At 38.7% G+C, this 18,747-nt stretch overlaps 1 protein-coding gene across 2 annotated transcripts in view; it reads right to left on the reverse strand.

Annotated features, from left to right (window-relative positions):
- Nucleotides 1–638: 638 nt before the first annotated feature.
- NLRP3 (NLR family pyrin domain containing 3) overlaps nt 639–18,747 on the reverse strand; it is a 54,517-nt gene continuing 36,408 nt past the window's right edge. For both annotated transcript variants that reach the window (XM_049648345.1, XM_049648344.1), the window contains 3 exons: nt 5,697–5,867; nt 4,818–4,988; nt 639–1,316 (listed from right to left, as the gene is read on the reverse strand). In XM_049648345.1, coding sequence (XP_049504302.1) covers nt 1,217–1,316; nt 4,818–4,988; nt 5,697–5,867 — 442 coding nt within the window. In that variant the 3' untranslated portion in view covers nt 639–1,216. The remainder of the gene's footprint in view (nt 1,317–4,817; nt 4,989–5,696; nt 5,868–18,747) is intronic.

The following is an 18,747-nucleotide window of genomic DNA, read 5'->3' on the forward strand; positions in this document are numbered from 1 at the left end:
AAGAAAAAAGAAAAGAAAAAAAAGTTTCTAACAGAATATAAATCATATACTTCTTTCTTTATTGAGACAGTCTTACCAAGAAAAAAAAGTCACCTTATCTAAAAAGCATACTTAGGAATGAGATTGATTTACATTCTTGCGTAAGCTCCTTATATCAACAGTCCATAGGCCATAGTTTGAGTAGCAAAGTCTGGATAGTTCATTTGACAGATGAAGCAATGTTTCCATCCTGAACAATTCCGTGTGGTTCAAGAGTTACCCCATGTGTAGAGAAGCAATTAGTCAATATTTATTAATGATTTAATGCTATGCAAAGAGTGACAGATGAACTGCTCCTGAGATAAATCCAAGATAAGCTCTTATAATTGAAGGCAAAATGTATTTTCTACACAATACTTCTATTTAGGAGTACAGGCCCCATCTACTCTAATACTGTCCTGTATATGATTTTCAACTTCCTGTCCTACCAGAGCTGAAATTTCAACCATCAGAATGAGAGCAAGGTGATTTTTTTCCCCCATGCATTACAACTGAACCATTTGGTAAAGAGATTTTTTAAATCCATAAAGCAATTTAACTTATCTTTAAAGTAGAGAGATTTCTAGGTACCTTTAATTAAGGAAAAGAGAGCGTTTAAATCAATAAATACAAAAGGTTTTATATTTTTTGAAATTTCACCAGGTAAAATAAACATGAATTATTTTATTAGAAAATATACCTGTTACAAAAATTTTAAATAAATAAGTTGCTGCCACAAAATTGCAACATAATACATAGTTTACTTTTTCTGTTACCCTCAGTAAAGGGAAATAATGTAAGAGTGATGATATGGGTAAAAGTAAACAGAGCAAAGAGGAGTGAAAAAAGATATGAGGGAAAGGAGATTTAGAGAGAGTAAAAAGAGAAAAAGTGCTTTCTTAAATGAGTTAGTCATATGAGGTCACCAAGAGGAATATCTTCTTCGACTGAGTTTCTACAATAAGAACCACATCATTTGGATGATTTCATCGTCTTGGTGTCTTCAAGCCAGGGGTACAGGAGATGCTCATATTCTCGACACAAAGGCACCATCAGCAAGGTTTCGCTGTCCCACACTGGACCAGAAGAATCGTGGAGTGATGGTCTTAACCCTGGATGGAGGAGTGCTCCCTCCCACTTGTCTACACCAGGACAGCAGGGAGCCAAAACGCTGGCATCTGGCGGCCAGCTTCAACTGCTACCAAGAAGGCTCAAAGACAATGGTCAACTCAGGCTTTTCTTCTTGAAGTATTTCTAATGCACATTTTGTATCATAATTGAAATACATTCCACACAACCTGTAAAAAGCAAAAAAGAGCCTTGGGTTCTACTCTTCAAAGAACACTCTCAGAGTTGTTTTGTTTTGGTTTTTTTTTTTTGTTTGTTTGTTTGTTTTTGCCTAATAAATCTCATCTCCTTACTCCCCTTAACCTAACACACTTCTAAGGTCTCTGATGCTACACCTCATGCCAAATGTTGTTTCTGTTATATTTTTAACCTTCAAGTTTGGAAATGTTTCAACATATGTAAATTTAGAGAAAATAGTATAAGGAATCCCCATATGCTTATTACCCAGATTTGACAATTAATAACTCATGGCCAATCTTGTTTTATCTATTGCCCCCCTACTCCTCACATCAATGGATATTACAAACACAGCATTTCATACATCTATAAATATTTAACTATGTGACACTAAATGAAGCCTTTTTAAAACACAACCACAATGCCATTTTCACACTGTAAAAAGTTAACAATTGGGTGTCTCAGTGGGTTAAGCACCCAACTCTTGATTTTGGCTCAGGTCAGGATCTCACAGTTCATGAGTTTGAGCCCCGTGTCAGGCTCTGTGTTGACAGTGTGGAGCCTGCTTGGGATTCTCTCCCTCTCTCTGCCCCTCCCCTGCTCAAGCTCTCTCTTTCTCTCTCAAAATAAATAAACTTAAAAAAAAAATTTTTTACATTAACAATAATTTCTTATTATCAACATATGTCCAATCAGTGTTTAAATTTCCTCAACTGACTGATACACTTTTATATTATGTTTATTGAATCAGGAGCCATATGAAGCTCACACATTGCAGCCTCTAAAGTGTTCTTTGATACATTCTTCCCCCTTTTTATTTTTGTAAGTTTCCCTTGCAACTTAGCTAAGAAATCATACCATTTGTCCTGCATCATTTCTAACAACCTTGATTTGGTTGTGTTATGAACTGAATGTTTGTATTCTCCAAAATTCATACACAGAAGCCTTAATTCTCAATGTGATGGTATTTGGAAATAGGGCCATTGGGATATAATTAGGGTTAGATGAGGTCATGGGAGTGGGCCCTCATGATGGTATCACTGCCTTTATGATAAGAGATGCCCACACTCTGTTTCCCTGTTCCTGTCTTGCTCTCTTTCTGCCATATAGGGACACAGGAAGAAGGCAGCCCTCTGTAAGCCTGGAAGAAAGCTCTCACTAGAAGTGGAATTACTTGGCACTGTGATCTTAGATTTTCTGTATTCTAAAACTGTGAGAAATAAATGCCTGTTTGTTTAAGGCAGCCTGAGCTAATGAGATAGGTTGATTGGATCCATGGGCTTTTCAGCCTATTTGAAGCTTGTCCCTTACCTCCAGAGTGTCCTTCTGGGGTGGGTCAGGACTCCACATACAGTAATGTCCCTGGCTTCATCCTGACATATCCTACACTTTGTCCCTCTATTTATCTTAGCTCTGAGAATGTTGGCTTTCCTGCAGTAAACATGCTCCACTGTGTCTGCATAAGGATGCAATGCTGATCCAAACTTCTGTTTATTCAAACTTACATTCCAGTTGGTCCTTAGCCTTGAGGTCATGAACAAGAACAGAAGTCCTTGTTATAATATAATTTATATTACTTGGTAAGATATAGATAATAAATGAAAAAGAAAATGATATAGCATGTAAGTATTCTGCTGAAATGATATAGCGTGTATGTATGCTGCTGATTAATACTACAGAGGAAAATAAGAAAAAAAGGCAAAAACAAGAAGGATATGCTGATCTGTTCTTTTCATTAGGATGGTCAGAGACAGACACGTAGAAGACCTTTAGGCAGAGAATTTAAGGATACATGGAAACAAGACATGTGGATATCAAAGGGGAGAGAGTTCTAGGCAGAAGAAACAGCACATGAAAAGGTGACAGTATTTTTGCAAAACTGCAAAGATATCAGTGGAGCACAAAGAACAAGTATTAGGAGAAGATGAATTTGCAGAAGCAACAGGAGCCAGATCACATGAGGCCTTACACAATACTATGAGTTTGTGGATCTTGAAATGTGATAGGAAGTCACTAGACCATGTTGGTAGGAATGATATGATCACTGATTCATTTTTTTAATGTTTGTTTGTTTAGAGACAGAGAAAGAGAGCAAGCAAGCAGGGGAGGTGCAGAGAGAGGGAGGGGGAGAGAATCCCAAGCAGGTTCCACACTGTCAGCACAGAGCCTGAGGTGGGGCTTGATCAGAGCCTGAGGTGGGGCTTGATCCCACAAACCATGAGATCATGACCTGGGCCAAAATCAAGAGTCAGATGCTTAACTGACTGAGCCACCCAGGTGCCCCTGACTCATGTTTTAGTTGCACCCTCCATCTGCCATGGTAAGAATACTACATGCAGAGGAGCCTGGCAGAATGCCACCAGAACAATCCAGATAAGAGGAGACAATGGCTTGAACCAGGGTACAAGTCATGAAGTTGGCAAGAAGAGATCAACAAGCAGGTATGTTATGAAAGAAGAGCTATTAGGACATGCCAACATGTTGGACATGTGCATAAGAAAAAGGTGTCAAAGGTGACACAGGATTTCTTTTTTGGCCTGAGCAATTCACAATGAGTAAGCATTGGTGGAGATGGGGAAGAAGCAGGTGTTAGATGGGGTGGGGGGTATAATGCAGGTTTGAATTTGGACATGTAAAGTTTAGGTTTATTAGACAAATGGAAAGTCAGACTAGCATTTGGACATGGAATTCATACAGGTATAAATTGGGTGACACAGGACATATATGATAAAGCCAGAAGACTAGATGATGCAAACACAAGATAGAGTTTAGAGAAGAAAAATTAGCTCAATGATTGCATCCTGGGGATGCAGCATGTGCAGGTCAGGTTGATAAAGAGAATCCACAAAGGAGACTGAGCAGAAACAGCTCATGAAGTAGAAGAAAGTCCAGGGTGTTGCCTCTAAAGCAAAGTGAGGGAAATGTCTTCAGTGGAGACTGTGATTGTCCTGACTGACCAAGGTAGGAGACTCACTAGGGAGTTCTTACTCAAGAGGTAATGAGTGATATTACTAATAAGGAAACCCAACACAATGCAGATGAACTGATGTCTGTGGCATTTCTAATCTTGCTGATTCTGAAACTCTCTTTCCATTTGGAAGTCCTCAGAAACAAGACCTACAACACCCCACTGTGCAAAGACCTTGGCAATTACAGTGAACCATGGACTCCTCCAGTTCTGCAAAGTCCAGTCCCTTGCATAGCCATGTAATTCTATTTGGCAACTTTCATTGGGGCTTGGGTTTCTTTCAGGAAAATGAATGGAAACTCTTTTCACGCTGAACTGAAACTTGATTTTCAAAGTTAATGTCTGCATAAAGTCTGGATGAAGTTAAATATGTGGTTCATGACTCACATGACTTATAAAAAAAAAAAAAAACAAAAACAAAAAACTCAGTCTGAGTACAAATGAAGCCCTCCCAGGTTTTGATAACTGGTCAACCTGTCCTTTGTACTCTGAACCTCACCACGTGAATTCTGAAGAGCACACTTACTTCAGGCGTTTCAGGAGGCAGCCCTGCTGCCTCAGCACCTCACAGAGTAGCATGACCCCCAGATCACCAAGGTCATTGTTGCCTAGGCTAAGGTCCCGCAGGCTCTGGTTGGAGGTCAGAAGTGTGGAAAGGTCCCAGCAACAGTGTGAGGTGAGACTACAGTTGTCCAATCTGCAAGAAACAGGGTGATTTAAAGAAAATGTCCCCTTAGCCATCCCAGCAGGTGCCCCAGATCTCAGCCTGAAATGTTTCAAATGCACAAAAAACACAGGATTAACAAACTTAGAATAATCCTCTGTGCCTGTGGTTATTCTTCTTTCCTTTTCAGATGATAGTATTTTTTTTCCAGTCTACTGGATTGTGCAGATCAAATTAGGAATAGTAGTTTGTGAATTGAGTTTTCCCCAATTCTATGCCTCTTCCTAAATTTCCCACACAAGTGTCATATCTTTCTATTCTTTTGTGGTGAAATCCACAAATCCAAATCCAGTATTTACCTTTACAGCACTGAGAAGTAGAATTCTTCCCAGGTGCATGATCCTGTAACAAGCCAAACCTTAGGAGAACATCATTACTTCTCAGGTACAAATCATTCTATCATTACCCCCACACACACATACACACCTTAGCCACCATGCATCCACATCATTGTAATAAGCTAAGGGACTGGGGCACCTGGGTGGCTCAGTTGTTTAAGCTGCTCTTTGTTTCAGCTCAGGTCATGATCTCACAGTGTGTGAGTTCAAGTCCCACGTGGGGAGTTCAAGCTGCACTGGCAGTGCAAAGCCTGCTTGTGATCCTTTCTCTCCCTCTCTTTCTGCTTTTCTCTCACTCAAAAATAAATAAGCAAAAATTAAAAAAAAAAGCTAAGGGACTTACTCCAATATCTGAAGCTTGCAGCTGGGGTGCAAGAGGCCCTCACAGAGTAGCTTCACCCCCGTGTCTCCAAGAGCATTGCCCCTTAGGTAAAGGTGTGTGAGTTTCTGGTTAGTGCTGAGCACTGAAGACAGAGCTGGACAGCAACCTGATGTAAGTCCAGAATTCATCAACCTGGAGAAGGAAGAAGGAAAAGAGTCATCAGTGTTCAGACTTCCTTGAACATTGCACAGCTCTCTCACCAGAGGAATCTCTTCTTATCTAAAAAGCTACATCCTTCAACTTCAAGATGAGGAGTCAGCATCTTGGATACAATCTGAGGAGCACATGACTCCTTGTCTCTGGCCACATAAAAGAGACAAATAATAGTCTCAGCAGATGCTTGGCTGGGATCAGTAGAAGAGACAGAGCAAAAGCAAAGTAATCCAGATTCCTTCCACATCCTTCTTCCTTCTTATGCATATTCCCTCTGCCATGCATGCTCCCTACCACCACATCTTCAAGAAATGCATCCCAGGTTGTATGTCACTGATAATTCCTACCACATTGCACAGACTTGCTTTATTTGACTCTCACATTAACTGAGCAAGTTAGCAGTGCCTCAATAACTATTATGTATCTGTTACAGATCAGAAATCTTAGGTTTATCAAAGCATATGTTTCTGTTAAGGTCAAAGAGCAAGCGTTCAGTGGATGGGAGACCTGGACTTAAGCCTTCTAGTGCCATCTCACCTCTGTTGCCCCTTCTATCCATATTCTTCTTGCTTCTGCCTTGGAAGGAGTCTCTCAGAGAATAAAGCTCTAAATTTGCATTACACTTTGTGGGATTAAGATTTTTGGTGTACTACACTTGGGTCAAGTTGAACATATTCTATCACCAACAGAAGCATGAGGGCTTTGAAGTAGAGAGCTACATCACTCCAGCATAGAAGCTCAGAGGGTGGTATACAGTATACAGAAAGCCACATATGCTAGGGCCTCAACAAAACCTTGACTTAAGAACATCTCATGCAATCATATTCTCTCCTTCCACAATCCTTAACAATGACATGCCTTTAAGCTCCAAGATGTCTTAGAATCAGGAAAAATAGAAACATATAAAAGTAGCATGAGCAGGTGATCAAAAGAAAACAGAAGTACTTGTTTTCCCAGTCAAGGAAGAATCATAATTTAAAAAATAGAATAAGCAAGACAAAGAAGGGAATGAAGCCCAAAATGGAGGAGTAAAAACAAAACAAAACAAAACAAACAAACAAAAGGCAAGTTCTGAGGGGCTTCTAGTGAGTTAAGAATGGCCAGTTAAGAATAATTTTATCAGATGGACTCTATTTAACATGTACAAGGGATTTGCAGGATTATTGGCTGTTCTGAACTGAATGTTTGTGTCCTCTCAGAATCATATGTTGAAATCTTAATCCTCAATGTGATAGTATTAGAAAGTATGGCCTTTAAGGGGTAAATAGGTCTTGAGGGTATAGTCTTCATGATGGGATTAGCACCTTTGTAAAACAGACCCCAGAGAGTTCCCATGCCTCTACTGCCATGTGAGGACACACCAGGAAGGTGGCTGTCTGAAAGCCAGGAAGATAGCTCTTACCAGAAATCAGATGATCTACAAGCACCTTGATCTTGGGCTTCCAGCATCCAGAATTTGAACATAAATGTTTGTTGTTTGAGTCACCCAGAAAATGGTATTTTTGTTACAGTAGCCTGAACAGACTAAGACACTGGAAAAGATGAACAACATTCCAGAAGACTGAAGATAGTCATCCAAAAAGAAAGGAAAGACCATTTGAAAGTTACAAAATGGCAAGCTTTGCCATCTTCCCCAGAAAAGGATTAGAAAAGATTATGAAACAGATGTTTGAGGAGCAGTGCACCATGAAGTGACAACAGTTACAAGCACAGGATGATTTTGTTGAGAATGAGTCACATATGAATTGTCAAAATATTGATAATATTAATAACATTGAGACTGAGTGATGGGTACATGGAGTGCATAAAAAAATGTTTAGTCAATTGAACACCCAATTCTACCAACCAATCCACTTGATTCAACAGATGTAACCAACATTGTACATCTTGGTATCAAGCAATCCATTCAACTAAGTTCTACATTCACTGAGCACAGATATTTTGCCATGTACTATATTGTTAAATTATTGGGTTTTTTTTTAATTTTTTTAAAAACATTTATTTATTTTTCACAGAAAGAGAGAGAGACAAAGTGTAAGTGGGAGAAGTGCAGAGATGGAGACACAGAATCCAAAGTAAGCTCCAGGCTCTGAGCTGTCAGCACAGAGCCTGATTCAGGGCTCAAACCCACAAACTATGAGATCATGACCTGAGCCGAAGTCTGACACTCAACCAACTGAGCCACCCAGGTGCTCCTGTCTTTTTTTTTTTAATTTACTAATGATATGCCTTAGGTTATAAATATGTGTTCCAAAAAATATTGAAGTAAATTTAACATTTATTGAGGGTTTACTATATGTTTTGCCAAGACAATGACTTTAAATAGGATTATCACATTGAATTACTACAAAACCAAGATGCAGGTATTGTTTTTATCCTTATTTTTAAATGGAAAAGCTGAGTAACAGGGAAATTACTTGAAGAATAAGAAGAAGCTTCTTAGATGGACTGTGAGGGTGGGAGGGTATTTTGCATACAGGCAAAAGGAAGGCAGTAAGCAAGAGGAGGAAGGGTGAAAGAGGCCAGGTTCCTAAAACTAAAAACGAATTCAATATGACTCAAAATGGAGTGAAGGGTGTGTTAGGTGAAAGGGCAGAAACAGTGATCTAGAGCTGGTCACAGATAGTTTCATGTACCATGCAAAGAAACACAAACTTTGGAGGTTTTTGTTTTTGTTTTTGTTTTAAATAAATGACTCAATATTATCAAATCTGTATTTTAGAAAACTCCTCCGGTGTTTGTAAAAAGAAAAAAGAAGGTAGAAGGAACTGAAAGTAAAGAAAATCGAGGATTTTCCTGTGTTTATTGGCTGATCAGCCTCTGGAAAGTGCCACTGTTCAACAAGGCAGTAAAGAAAGGACAGGCAGGCAACAAAGGGATGAGGGTGGGGAGTAAGTTATAAAAATTAAAGAATTTTGCAAATGCTTACCTTGTGGCAGTTGTGTAATATTGGGAGTAGGGGGTGCAAAATGCAACAAGAGATAAAGTTCTAAAGTTCAAGATATTTGGCTATGCCTAACAAAATATAAAATGCCTACAAGTGTTCCCTCATTAATTACACTTATAGGTATCCATCGCAAAAGAAATATCTACACATACATGAAGTTATATAAACAAGTATTTTTTTCTGGGTGGCTAAGTCAGTGAAGCGTCCGACTTTGGCTCAGGTCATGTCTCACAGTTTGTGTGTTTGTGTGTTTGGGCCCCGTGGGGGCCTCTATGCTGACAGCTCAGAGCTTGGAGCCTGCTTAAGATTATGTGTCTCCCTCTCTCTCTGCCCCTCCCCTGCTCATGCTCTGTCTCTCTCTCTCTCAAAAATAAATTGAAAACATATTTTTAAAAATTTTTAAAAACAAATATGTTTTTCATAGTTACTTGTAATAGTAAAAAGGGACAAATTCATCCAAAAGTTCACTATTCAATAAGAACTTAAATAAATCACTATAATGAATATTATGTAATATTATGCCCAAATTTATAGATCTGTATATACCAGCATGGCAATAAATCCCTGATAAATTTAAGAAGAAATAATAAGAAAGCATTCATATTATGATTCTGGTTTTGACAGATAGTATTATGGGTTGAATTATGTTCCCCAAAACCTCATATGCTGGAGTCTGAACCCCCAGTACCTCAGAATGTGACCTTATTTTAAAGTAAGGTCATTGAAGATGCAATTGGTTAAGAAGAAGTCAAGAAAGTGAGCCCTATTTCAACCTGACTGGTACCTTCTATATCTATAACAGGGAAATTTGGATACAAAGACACACACCAACACAGAGACAATACCATGTAGAGATGAAAGCTAAGAGGTGATGCATTTGTAAGCCCAGGATGTGGAACATTGCCAGCAAACCAGCAGAAACTGAAAGAGATGTATGAAACTGATTCTTCATCACAGCCCTAGGAGGAACAAACTCTGCCAACATTGGGATCTTGGACTAGTAGCCTACACTGTTGGAAGACAATAGATTGTGGTTGGATCATTCACACCAACTACAGCAGAATACACATTCTTTTCACATGTACACAGAGCATTTTCTAAAATAGATCATATGTTAGGCCACAAAACAAGTCTTAACAAATTCAAAAAGACTGAAATAATGCCAAGTATCTTTTCTGACCACAATGGTATGAAAGTACAAATCAATAACAGGAGAACAACTGAAAATCCAAGAATACATGGAAATCAAATAACACTCTCCTGAACAGCCAACAGGTTTAAAAAATTTGCTGGAGAAATTAAAAAAAAACAAAAAAGAAAGAAAAACAAAAATGGAAACACAACATACCAAAACTTATAAAATATGGCAAAATCTGTTCTATTTCAAAAGTTTTTAGCTATAAATGAATATATCAAGAAAATTGAGTGATCCTAAAAAAATCTAACTTCACATATCAAGGAACTAGAATAAGAACAAACTAAACCCAAAGTTACAAAGAGGTGGGGCACCTGGGTGGCTCAGTTGGTTAGGCGACAGACTTCGGCTCAGGTCATGATCTCACAGTTTGTGAGTTCAAGCCCCGTGTTGGGCTCTGTGCTGACAGCTCAGAGTCTGGAGCCTGCTTCAGATTCTGTGTGTCTTCCCTTCTCTCTACCCCTCCTCTGCTCATGCTCTGTGTCTCAATAATAAATAAATGTTAAAAAAAATTTAAAAAAATTAAACTTCAAAGTTACCAAGAGGTATAAAATAAAAAGATTAGAGAGAAATAAAAAAAAATAGAAAACAGGAAAACAATAAAAAAAGATGAACAAAACAAGAGTTGGTCCTTTGAAAAGATAAACAAAATTGATAAACCTTTAGTTAGACAAACCAAGAAAAAATGAGAGAACCCAAATCAACAGCATTATAATTGAAAGAAGAGACATTACAACTGACACCACAGAAATATAAAGGAGCATTAGAGGCTACTATAAAAAAACTACACCCAATAAACTGGACAACTTAGAAGAAATGGAAAAATTCTTGAAACATCCAACTTACCAAAACTGAACCAAGAAGAAATAGAAAATCTGAACAGATCAGCTACTACTAAGGAGATTGAAATAGTAATCAAAAAACTCCCAACAAAAAAAGGCTTAGGACCAGATAGCAGCATTGATGAATTTTATCATCATTTAAAGAATTAGCAGCAATCCTTCTCAAACTTTCCCAATCAGAGAAACTCATTTTTGACGCTAGTATTACCCTGATACCAAACTACATAGGATACTACAAGAAAACCACAAGCCAATATTCTTCATGAATTTAGATGCAAAAATTCTCAACAAAATAAGAGTAAACTGAATTCAGCAGCACATTTAAAGGATTATTCACCATGTCAAGTGGAATTTATCCCTGGGATGACAGGATGGTTTCACATATGTAAATCAATAAATGTGATAAATTAGAGCAATAAAATGAGAGACAATTTGATTTTCTCAATAGAAGAAAAAACATTTAACAAAATTCAACATCCATTCAAGATTAAAAAAACTTTTGCCAAATTAGGCATATAAGAAATGTATCACAACATAATAAAGGCTATATATAACAAGCCCATAGCTAACAATATAGTCAATGGTGAAAAATTGAAACCCTTTCCACTGTGATCAGGGATAAGAAAAGAGTGCCCACTCTTTGCATTCTTATTCAACCTAATACTCAAAATCCTAGTCAGAACAAGCAGGCAACAAAAATAAATAGAAGGCATCAGAATTAGAAAGGAAAAGGTAGATTTTACTCTAGTTACATATGATGTGATTTTATATATATATATAAAACAAAAGATTCAACCAAAAAAAAAAAAATTAGACCTAATCAAAGTTGCAGGGTAGAAAATTTACATACAGAAAAAATAACCCAGAGGCCCGGGAAGATGGTGATGTAGGAGGATGCTGGGCTCACCACGTCCTGCTGATCACTGACTGAGATTCCACCCACATCTGCCGAATTTACCCAGAAAATCACCAGAAGACTAGCAGAACAGACTCTCTGGAGCCAAGCTTAGATGGGAGGCCCATGGAAGAGGGGCTCCTCCAGAAGCAGACCACCAACGGCAAAGCGAGCTGAGGCTGCCCCTCCCACCACTGTGCCCCTTGCAGATCCACCCCAGCTAATACGCCAGATCCCAGCTAAGCAGCACCACAAGACTGGCAGTGTGCAAGTAGCCCAGACAGAGGCCACACCACCCCACAGTGAGTCCTTCCCCTGGGAGAGTGGAAGATAAGGTACACACCAGTCTGACGGTGACCCTAGCGGTGAGCTGGGGGCAGACATCAGGTCTGACTATTGCCCCACCCACCAACCAACACAAGTTACTCCAGACAGCATGGGGGAAGAGCCCTGCAGTTCCTGCCACTCCAGGGACTATCCAAAAAGACGAAATGGAAGACTACTCCTCAAAAGAAATTCCAGGAACTAGCGACAGCTAACGAACTGATCAAAAACGATTTAAGCAATATAACAGAAAATGAGTTTAAAATAATAGTCATAAAATTAATCGCTGGGCTTGAAAAAAGTATAGAGAACAGCAGAGAATCTATTACTACAGAGATCAAGAGACTAAGAAACAGTCAGGAAGAGCTAAAAAATGCTATAAATGAGCTGCAAAATAAAACGGAGGTGACCACAGCTCGGATTGAAGAGGCAGAGGAGAGAATAGGTGAATTAGAAGATAAAACTATGGAAAAAGAAGAAGCTGAGAAAAAAGAGATAAAAAAATCCAGGAGTATGAGGGGAAAATTAGAGAACTAAGTAACATAATTAAACGAAATAATATATGCATAATTGAGATTCCAGCGGAGGAAAAGAGAGGGAAAGGTGTTGATGGTGTACTTGAAGAAATCATAGCTGAGAACTTCCCTGATCTGGGGAAGGAAAAAGGCATTGAAATCCAAGAGGCACAGAAAACTCCCTTCAGACATAACTTGAACTGAGCTTCTGCACGACATATGATAGTGAAACTGGCAAAATACAAGCATAAAGAGAGAATTCTGAAAGCAGCTAGGGATAAACATGCTCTAACATATAAAGGGAGACTGATAACACTCATGACGGATCTGTCTACTGAAATGTGGCAGGCCAGAAAAGAATGGCAGGAAATCTTCAATGTGATGAACAGAAAAAAATATGCAGCCAAGAATCCTTTATCCAGCAAGTCTGTCATTCAGAATAGAAGGACAGATAAAGGTCTTCCCAAACAAACAAAAACTGAAGGAATTCATCACCACTAAACCAGCCTTACAAGAGATCCTAAGGGGGATCCTGTGAGACAAAGTACCAGAGACATCACTGCACGCATGAAACCTGCAGACATCACAATGACTCTAAACCCATATCTTTCAATAATAACACTGAATGTAAATGGACTAAATGCGCCAACCAAAAGACATAGGGTATCAGAATGGATAAAAAAACAAGACCCATCTATTTGCTGTTCTACAAGAGACTCATTTTAGACCTGAGGACACCTTCAGATTCAAAGTGTGGGGATGGAGAACTATCTATCATGCTACTAAAAGTCAGAAGAAAGCTGGAGTGGCCATACTTATATCAGACAAACTAGACTTTAAATTAAAGGCTGTAACAAGAGATGAAGAAGGGCATTATAGAATAATTACAGGGTCTATCCATCAGGAAGAGCGAACAATTATAAATGTCTATGCACCGAATACAGGAGCCCCCAAATATATAAAACAATTGCTCATAAACATAAGCAACCTTATTGATAAGAATGTGGTCATTGCAGGCGATTTTGCTACTCCAATTACAACATTGAATAGACCATCTAGACAGAGGATCAATTAAGAAACAAGGGCCCTGAATGATACATTGGATCAGAAGGACATGTTAGATATATTTAGAGCTTTGCATCCCAAAGCAACAGAATATACTTTCTTCTCCCGTGCACATGGAACATTCTCCAGGATAGATCACATACTGGGTCACAAAACAGCCCTTCATAAGCATACAAGAATTGAGATCATACCATGCATACTTTCAGACCACAATGCTATGAAGCTTGAAATCAACCACAGGAAAAAGTCTGGAAAACCTCCAAAAGCATGGAGGTTAAAGAACACCCTACAAAAGAATGAGTGGGTCAACCAGGCAATTAGAGAAGAAATTAAGAAATATATGCAAACAAATGAAAATGAAAATACAACAATCCAAATACTTTGGGATGCAGTGAAGGCAGTCCTGAGAGGAAACTACATTGCAATCCAAGCCTATCTCCAGAAACAAGAAAAATCCCAAATACAAAATCTAACAGCATACCTACAAGAAATAGAAGCAGAACAACAAAGACACCCCAAACCCAGCAGAAGAAGAGAAATAATAAAGATTAGACCAGAAACAATGTAGAATTAAAAAAAAAAAAACTGTAGAGCAGATCAATGAAACCAAGAGTTGGTTTTTTGAAAAAATAAACAAATTTGATAAACTTCTAGCCAGACTTCTCAGAAAGAAAAGGGAGATGACCCAAATAGATAAAATCATGAATGAAAATGGAATTATTACAACCAATCCCTCAGAAATACAAGCAATTATCAGGGAATACTATGAAAAGTTATATACCAACAAACTGGACAACCTGTAAGAAATGGACAAATTCCTAAACACCCACACACTTCCAAAACTCAAACAGGAAGAAATAGAAACTTGAACAGACCCATAACCAGCAAAGAAATGGAATCAGTTATGAAAAATGTCCCAACAAATAAAAGTCTGGGACCAGATGGCTTCCCAGGGGAATTATACCAGACATTTAGAGCAGAGATAATACCTATCCTTCTCAAGCTATTCCAAAAAAATAGAAAGGGAAGGAAACCTTCCAGACTCATTCTATGAAGCCAGCATTACTTTGATTCCTAAACCAGACAGACACCCAGTAACAAAAGAGAACTACAGCCCAATATCCCTGATGAATATGAATGCAAAAATTCTCCATAAGATACTAGCAAATCGAATTCACAGCATATAAAAGGAATTATTCACCATGATCAAGTGGGATTCATTCCTGGGATGCAGGGCTGCCTTAACATTTGCAAATCAATCATTGTGATACATCACATTAATAACAGAAAAGATAAGAAACATATGATCCTGTCAATCAATGCAGAAAAAGCATTTGACAAAATTCAGCATCCTTTCTTAATAAAAACTCTCGAGAAAGTTGGGATAAAAGGAAAATACTTAAACATCATAAAAGCCATTTATGAAAATCCCACAGCTAATATGATCCTCCATGGGGAATAACTGAGAGGTTTCCCCCTGAGATCAGGAACATGACAGAGGTGTTTACTCTCACAGCTGTTGTTTAGCATAGTGTTGGAAGTTCTAGCATAAGTAGTCAGACAACAGAATTAAATCAAAGGCATCAAAATCAACAAAGATGAAGTCAAGCTTTCACTTTTTAGAGATGACATGATAGTATACATGGAAAACCTGATAGACTCCACGAAAAGTCTGCTAGAACTGATACATGAATTCAGCAAAGTCGCAGGATACAAAATCAATGTACAGAAATCAGTTGCATTCTTATACACTAATAATGAAGCAAGAGAAAGACAAATAAAGAAACTGATCCCATTCACAATTGCACCAAGAAGCATAAAATACCTAGGAATAAATCTAACCAAAGATGTAAAAGATCTGTATGCTGAAAACTATAGGAAGCGTAGGAAGGAAATTGAAGAAGACACAAAGAAATGGAAAAACATTCCCTGTTCATGGATTGGAAGAATAAATATTGTCAAGATGTCAATACTACCCAAAGCTATCTACACATTCAATGCAATCCCAATCAAAATTGCACCAGCATTCTTCTCGAAACTAGAACAAGCAATCCTAAAATTCATATGGAACCACAAAAGGCCCCGAATAGCCAAAGTAATTTTGAAGAAGAAGACCAAAGCAAGAGGCATCACAATCCCAGACTTGAGCCTCTACTACAAAGCTGTCATCATCAAGACAGCATGGTATTGGCACAAAAACAGACACATAGACCAATGGAATAGAATAGAAACCCCAGAACTAGACCCACACAAGTATTGCCAACTAATCTTTGACAAAGCAGGAAAGAATATCCAATGGAAAAAAGACAGTCTCTTTAACAAATGGTGCTGGGAGAAGTGGACAGCAACATGCAGAAGGATGAAACTAGACCACTTTCTTACACCATTCACACAAACAAACTCAAAATGGATGAAGGACCTGAATGTGAGACAGGAAACCATCAAAACCCTAGAGGGGAAAGCAGGAAAAAACCTCTCTGACCTCAGCCGCAGCAATTTCTTACTTGACACATCTCCAAAGGCAAGGGAATTAAAAGCAAAAATGAACTATTGGGACCTCATCAAGATAAAACCTTCTGCACTGCAAAGGAAACAACCAACAAACTAAAATGTGGAATGGGAAAAGATTTTTGCAAATGACATATCAGACAAAGTGCTAGAATCCAAAATCTATAAAGAGCTCACCAAACTCCACACCCGAAAAACAAATAATCCAGTGAAGAAATGGGCAGAAGACATGAATAGGCATTTCTCTAAAGAAGACATCCGGATGGCCAACAGGCACATGAAAAGATGCTCAACGTCACTCCTCATCACGGTAATACAAATCAAAAGCACACTCAGATATCACCTCACACAAGTCAGAGTGGCTAAAATGAACAAAACAGGAGACTATAGATGCTGGCGAGGATGTGGAAAAAGGGGAACCCTCTTGCACTGTTGGTGGGAATGCAAACTGGTGCAGCCAGTCTGGAAATCAGTGTTGCATTTCCTCAAAAAAATAAAAATAGATCTACCCTATGACCCAGCAGTAGCACTGATAGGAATTTACCCAAGCGATACAGAAGTACTGATGCATAGGGGCACTTGTACCCCAATGTTTATAACAGCACTCTCAACAATAGCTAAATTATGGAAAAAGCCTAAATGTCCATCAACTGAAGAATGGATAAAGAAATTGTGATTTATATACACAATGGAATACTACATGGCAATGAGAAAGAATGAAGTATGGCCTTTTGTAGCAACATGGGTGGAACTGGAGAGTGTTATGCTAAGTGATATGAGTCATACAGAGAAGGACAGATTCCATGTTTTCACTCCTATGTGGATCCTGAGAAATTTAACAGAAGACCACGGGGGAGGGGAAGGAAAAAAATGGTTAGAGAGGAAGGGAGCCAAAGAATAAGAGACTCTTAAAAACTGAGAACTGAAGGTTTATGGGGAGTGGGAGGGAGGGGTGGGTGGGTGATGGGTATTGAGGAGGGCACCTTTTGGGATGAGCACTGGGTGTTGTATGGAAACCAATTTGACAGTAAATTTCATAATTAAAAAAAAAGAAACTAAAAACAAAACAAAACAAAAGCCAAACAACAATAAAACAATAGAACAGATCAATGAAACCAGGAGCTGTTTCTCTGAAAACATTATTAAAACTGATAAAGCTATAGCCATACCTACCTTAAAAAAGGAAAAAAAAAAGAGAAAATACCCCTATAAATAAAATCACAAATGCAAGAGGAGAAATAGCAACACCACTGGAATAGAAACAATCATAAGAGAATATTATGAAAAACTATATGCCAACAAATTGGACAACCTGGAAGAATGTTTAAATTCCTACAAAAATATAAATTACCAAAGTTGAAACAAGAAATAGAAAACTTGAACAGACCCATAACCAGCAAAGAAAATCTATCAGTTGCCAAAAATCCCCCAACAAACGAAAGTCCTGAGTCAAGTGGCATCACAGAGGAATTCTACCAAACACTTAAAGACTTGATACCTATTCTTGACAAACTATTCCAAAAAATAGAAAAGGAAGACGAAACTCATTCTATAAGGCCAGCATTACCCTGATACCAACATCAGACAAAGGCTCACTAAAAAAGGCAATTATAGGTCAATATCCTTGATGAACATGGATGCAAAACTTCTCAATCAAATACTAGCAAACAGTATATAACAGTATATTTAAAAAATCATTTCAGGGAGTAGTTAAGTAGGGGGACTGTGATTCTCTTCCCTCAAACACAGCTATATTGAGGTCTGATTACTTAGAACACCCAGGAAATCAATCTGCAAAGGGGCAGAAGGATCTCTACAGTTGGTGGGAGACAGCATGGCAGGTGCAAGGATGTGATTTAGGGGAGAGAAAAATGGCAGTGCCACAGAGAGGATGGAAACTTCCATGGAGAGATGAAAGAAGAAAAAGAGAAAGGGGTGGAGAAAGTGCAGTATCGAGTTAGCACAAGAGGAAAACTTCTCTGGACCACAGACTGGGGATCAAAAAGTATTGAGTTCTCCAGTTCTTTTTTGAAAATAGCATTTGGAGCTCAAATCCTGAGGTTTTGGAAGTCCATGACTTTTTCTGGAATGGAGCTGAGGCTCGTGCTCCTGGGGTGGAAGAAGCTGGCCCCAGAGTGCATAGTGTGGTGTAGAGAACTCTGGGATGAACTGGGTGAGAAAAGTCCTCTTCCTTGACTACTTTTGGAAAAGAGTTTATTGCCTCCACAAGGACAAAAGACCCTTCAGATTCCAGCCAAAGGCCTTTCATCAGCAGGATGGAGCGACTGGAGTGGATCCGTGCTGTGTCAGGTCCTTTAAGACTTTAGGTTTTGAATCCCAGCTGCATACCCAAGAATAAAAGCAAGAGAGCTTTGGCACAGGGCAAGCTGACTTCCCTTGCTCTTCTATGATGGCTGTCTGGACAGTGGGGGTTGAGATCCCCACTCCAAGGTCAAGAGATTGGGGTGGTGCCACTTTCCCCCCAACACCAAAATAGTGGGGCTTCAGAGAGCAACACATGGACCGCCAATGGAAGCAGGACCTGCTTACACCAACCCTGCCCCTCTT

The sequence above is a fragment of the Panthera uncia genome, assembly GCF_023721935.1.
Source record: "Panthera uncia isolate 11264 chromosome A1 unlocalized genomic scaffold, Puncia_PCG_1.0 HiC_scaffold_17, whole genome shotgun sequence".
NCBI lineage: Eukaryota > Metazoa > Chordata > Mammalia > Carnivora > Felidae > Panthera > Panthera uncia.